Source organism: Lonchura striata, chromosome 2 (assembly GCF_050655825.1).
Source record: "Lonchura striata isolate lonStrDom1 chromosome 2, ASM5065582v1, whole genome shotgun sequence".
Lineage (NCBI taxonomy): Eukaryota > Metazoa > Chordata > Aves > Passeriformes > Estrildidae > Lonchura > Lonchura striata.
In genome coordinates this window covers 96,775,004-96,780,637 of record NC_140704.1, presented here as the reverse complement: position 1 = coordinate 96,780,637, position 5,634 = coordinate 96,775,004, and the positions used below count along the sequence as shown (strand labels likewise).

At 41.5% G+C, this 5,634-nt stretch overlaps 1 protein-coding gene across 1 annotated transcript in view; it reads right to left on the bottom strand.

Annotated features, from left to right (window-relative positions):
- Positions 1 to 2,094: 2,094 nt before the first annotated feature.
- ERP44 (endoplasmic reticulum protein 44) overlaps positions 2,095 to 5,634 on the bottom strand; it is a 47,205-nt gene continuing 43,665 nt past the window's right edge. Inside the window, exons 11-12 of the mRNA XM_021528688.4 lie at positions 4,751 to 4,853; positions 2,095 to 2,678 (exon numbers count right to left, since the gene is read on the bottom strand). Of these exons, the coding sequence (XP_021384363.1) occupies positions 2,577 to 2,678; positions 4,751 to 4,853 (205 nt within the window). The 3' untranslated portion in view covers positions 2,095 to 2,576. The remainder of the gene's footprint in view (positions 2,679 to 4,750; positions 4,854 to 5,634) is intronic.

The window sequence follows — 5,634 nt, the reverse complement described above, 5'->3', positions numbered from 1 at the left end:
CTGGTTGGAGCATTTACTGAGAACATCAGGGTTTATTTCCTATCAGCATCTAAAAGATTAATCCCTCCCAAATTTTATACTATTAAAATTATTGCACTACCAAGATACAAGAATCCTTTAATGAGTTCCCAAATACATACTTCAGCTATCAAAATATTTACATAGTCTGAAATGAATACAAGTTCCTAAAATGTCACAGGCATCCAGTAACTCATACACACACACGGTGGCTCAGAAATGGATTCAAGTTCAATGGAAAGCAGTTCGGAATGGCTTTGTTCCCTGAGAGGATAATGTTAATATTTTTGACAACTTTTCCTGGAAAAGCTGTGAGAAGTGCTAAAGGGAGTGGGAAGTTGGGCACCAAGTGGTTAAAACCACAGATGCAGATGATCAGAGTGGAAGGGCTGAATTTGAAACACAACTTGGGTTTTGACAAGCACAGCTCAACTTCAGCTGTTCAACCTCCTGCCTGCAAAGAGAAAAGGCACTGGAGCACTGGTGCAGCTGGGTCAGCGGTCATCAAGAACCCAGGAGAATCAGGTCCAACTCCAATGAATGCACACCGAAATTACTTGAGCATGTAACTGTCATAAAGCTGTTACATCTAACTCTCAGCCTAGTGCTGGGGATGCCAAAGCTCTGGGAGCAAGTCCTTACCTTCAAAAGCAAACTTGGATTAAGGAAGGGCAGAGGGGGTTCATCTCTTTCACTTCCTAGCTGAAAGCACCAGCCAGTGGACAGCTGGGTGGATCATGACCATCTCTCTTCAGAAAGAGAAGTTTAGACATCTCCCACCAAACAGCAATTATAAATCCCATTCCTCCAACACCTTAAGGAAAAATAGGAACCTCAGAGGAGTAAGGTAAGTACTTGCATGTAAGAATTGACTAAAATTTCAGGTGCCAGAACTCCTCCAGAAGTTGCGTAACACAACCTGCAGATAATAAGTGTCAGCCTTAAAACCACACCCTGCTCACATCTTTTGATTCCAGCTGGAAGGCAGTATGACTCAGATGCCAAAAATGCTTGATTTGTGATGAGATGGAGAATGGGGCAGGAGAAGACCTGGCCTTCAAGCATTTTATGTGCACTCCAAAAATGCAGATTTACAAAACCAACAAAAAAGTATAGCTGTAAATAAAGCTTTTCCATACTGTTTTAGCTCCCAACTCTGCAACTGTTTAGTCAGCTGTAGCTTAGCGTAGTACCAGAAACTCTGTCCTCAGAAATGCTCCCTAGAAATGTGCTGTGCCTGGTGCTGCAGGGGCTTGAGTCAGGAGCCTATGGTGGGATCAACTTTTGCCACAGCTGCACAGGACCATGTACGCTGTTGCAGTAACTGAGCCAGTAGCATCGAGCTGAGAGGCAAAATGGTCTTGAGCAGTGACTGCACAGGTTGGGGCACTTCCTTAAGTAAAACCTGAACCCAGTGTTCCACCTGTCCAGAGAACAAACTTGCTTCCAAGGACACTGAACTCTGGGGCTGAAGTCACAGACCTACAGTCTGTGCATTAAGGGTACAAATCCAGTAATCTCCAGCAATGCAGCACTAATCAACAGAAACTCTGCCATCTCAGAGTTTCTGTATGTTCACCTCACCTAGCAGCCTGAACGTTCATTGAGAAAAGCCCATAAGAGAATGGCACAAGGAAAATGGTAATTCCTTCTTCAGAGCAGAATTCAAAGACTAGACAATAAGTAAGGCACAAGCCAGGCAAAGAGAGTAACAAAAAATTTGCAATGGTTGTTGAACAGTGTCTGCCAGGAAGGCAGGGACCCAGAAGGAAAAAAATAACCCAGAGACTAATGGTAATATAGATACAAATAGAAATTTAGGATTGACAAACTCAGATGCCAGCCGAGTCCTAGTCCTCTCTGATTTTGAAAGGTTTTTAACATTCCTCTCCTTTTACCACGACCATGTGGGCAGTGTAACAATTTTCTTCCAGGAAATCGGAGCAGGTCAATACAGCCCCTTCATTTAGAATACAGCCATTATCATCAGAATTTTTCCTCTCCTCACTTGCTATTTTAATATTCCAGTTTGTTTAATTGCTTAGACATTTACAGCCAGTAAAGCACCACACAAGATTCTGTAAAACTTTAATTTATTCCCCTCCCAAGTATCCAGAATAGAAGACCCTTTTAAATTGGAGAAAAATGTGACAAAGAAATAGATTACCAGGATAGCTGTTCACAGAAGAAAAAGCACATACTACCAAGGTTACACAGAAAACAACCCAAAAGTCCTATTTAATGGGATAGTGCAAGTTAACAGCATGTCTCTGGCAAGGATACCTTCATTTGGATTATAAAAGTTTTACAGAGTTAGATTAAGAGTCTGGATGGGTCTCTGATATTTTACTATAGCATTAAGAATGTACTGTTTGAAAGATGCTGTACAGAATGACCCACCAAACAAATGTATTTACAAGCCTGGGGAGAAAAAAATTATTTTTCAGTTTATTCAAAATAAAAATACACATAGAATTATGAAAATATAGGTTTACTATTTCCACCACATAGAAGTCAATGCTGCTGTCTGAAAGGCTTGTAAGATTATTTCAAGTTTTTTAAAGTTCATCTTTTTCCCTCAATAAGGTGTACCTATGTTCACTGGGTGCCAGTTTCTGGAATGAGCTCTCTGGTGGGCTGCTTGCTAAATCCTGAAGTGGCTGAAATAAAAACAAACAGTAAAATTGTTTGTTAGACTAATAATCATTCATCTCAATTAAATGAATTTCTAGCATTATGGGAGTGCACAAATGTCCTGCATTCTCACAAATTGAGTTTGGGGGTTTTTTGGAAGGCGTGTTCCAAGAGCCAAGTAGGTGGAACACGGCCACCGACACACACACACATTAATCAAGCAATTCCAGTTAAGGATATTCCTTTTGTTGTAACATCTCAAGGCCAATGGCCATCACATGAGTTTCTGTACAAGTCACACAGAAGTATTTCAAGTGTACCCCGCTGTGTATTTGCTTGAATCTACCACTTGCTTTGGGGGTATTCTCGATTTATCTGCATGTGTTTTATGAGATATACCAGGGCAAAAGTGACATCACTGCAAAAGTATTTTAGAATTACTTTTCCATGGAAACTGAAAGAAAATACCCCATAAAAAACACATGCAATTCAAGGGGCATAGGTAACCCACAACAGCAGCCTCCAGTCTAGTGAAGGCCAGTATTTATTTCCATTGCATCCATACCTTCCACAAGATGGCAGGATGCCATACAGACATAGGAATGTAAACCTCTCGTGTTTTGTGTGCATTTTTCAAGGCAGAAATGAGGCAAGAGCAAGCCTGCAGCTCTGGGTTCTGTGCCTGTGCCCGCACAAGCAGGCAGCAGGATCCAGGGACTCCACAGGCTTCCTCCTTCCCTGGCCAAGCCTCTTCCTCAGAGCAAGTGCCTGGCCTGTGCCTCAGTCTCCAGCCCTTATTTCTGCCCCTGCTCCTGATGGCCTGAATTCTGGTGGCTCAATGAATTTTTGAGAAACACAGGGAACTACAGAGTGAAATGAATTACTGCTGAGACCATTCAGCCCACATGTTTTCACAGTCAGTCACGACAACATTCAAAAGCAGTCATTTTCCTAGCCAAGGCAAGCCCTCCGGGGCTTTCACACTTCTAAATCTTTTGAGCAGGGAAACAGGAGGCTGCACTCAATCGACTTAGAGCAGTGCCATCCTTACCACATTCCACGGAGGAAAAGGAGCCTGTAGCTATAAATAGTTTCTGTCCCTCAGCCATGGAATGGCTCAAGGCTCCCCAACACAAAGGCACCAGGGCTCCTCTGGGACCAAAGTGGCCCTTTGAGCCCTGGACAACACAACCTTGAAATAAGTGTTTAAAAGTGGTTCTTTCTTTGGAGGGTGCCCAAGGTAGAGAAAATGTTCCCTGACAGTTAAATTTGCACTTTTCAGCAGGACCCCAAGCACGTAAGCTGAGTGGAGTATCACGAAGATACAAGGCTGATGCGGACACCATTGTAAGACTGCGATAAGCAGAGGGAATTGGGATTGGTCATGTCCTTTCTTTTCTGACACTGACTTTTCTCTGGAGAAGGATCTAGTAGTTGTGTTCCTGAAGAGATCCCAGAAGTGACTTCCAGGCATGTAATTACACAACATGACAAGCTTTGAGCAGAACCATGAGGAAATCAAACTGACAAGTGCAGCCTGTGAGCACTGCTAATGCTGTTTGTCAACAGCATTAACAAAAGCAGTAAGGCCTATTATTGCTCACTCATCCTTTCTTGATGCTCTAATAATTTGCCTCCTGTTTGCATTGGTAATATATAAAACCTTCAATCTTCCTTGCCATCTCCCCTTAGAACCACCCTCTAGTAGTGTGTTGTGTGGGAAATAATGCAGCTATGATGGATTATCAGCTTTTGTACTGAAGTCACAGGAGAACCTTAGAGCAGTTCTGTGAAGTGAGAACAGTCATACAGCCCAAGATGTCCTGTTTCAGTGGAGAAAATAGATATTCTTATACTCTTCCCTTATTCAAAGCAAATGGGTACCATATTGCCTACTATCCCTAATACTCCCTGCCTTTACCCAAAGAAGGCTGAGGAGCCAAACAAAAATGGTAATGTTATGCTTCTATTAACAGATATTCTCTTTCAAAAGACAGAATTTAAAAGTACAAATATAGTAGAAGGTATAGCTCTGACAAAGAGTAGTAAAAAGGTCTTTACTAAACGGCCAGATGAAATGTATTTGTTGTAACCTTACCTGACCAGGTGCTACATCAGTTGGATCAGGGCCGTGATGAAACTCTCTATGCAATTTTCCAGAATGCAAGTCTAGTACAAATTGCTTCAGTTTACCTGGAACCCTGGAACACATTCAACAGAAACATCCACATGTTTATTACAAGTTAAGTCCAAACACAGGAGATTTAAATTGTACTGCTTAGAGTAGCTAACTTCTGTTTATCTAGCACACTATGCCTACTTTTAGGTGATTAATAGAGGACAGGGAGCCACATGATTTGCTAAGGTATCCCACCAGCTTCTTTTTCTTTCCACTGTCTCTAGAGAACACAGCAAGTATTTCATCTTTTCAATAACTCCCACAGAGCTGTACCAGCCAATAACTTCATTGTGAAGTCCCTTCAGCTCCCCACTAACCGTAATGTAAGAGAGAACAGCAGGTTCCAAATGCACAGTTTACAGATACAAATGACACTTGGGGAGCACTATTGACAAAACATCTTTGAAAGGCTCTCTACTGCCTCAGCAACTGCACATACACCACAGATAAACACTAAGAGGATATCAATGTAAATCTAATCTGAGATCATCTACTGTCACCCACAGCAAATGTGCTAAACTACAGCATCCAGTTTTATTTGTGAAATGTCAAATTGACTAAAAATCTCAAAGTGAAGAGTTAATCTAGTAAGTATTAAAGATGAGATAAAACTATAGTGTGAGCACTATGTAAAAATTCTAAAGTAACGTGTGAATGGACACAGGTTTTGTAGGGAGTCTTCCATTAAACTAATTATTACATTTAGGAAAGAAGAAGAAAGTGTGCTCAGACAGACTATCAGCAATACATAAGATCATCAGAAAACCCTATGGATAAAATGCAGCAAATATTGATTCAGAGGG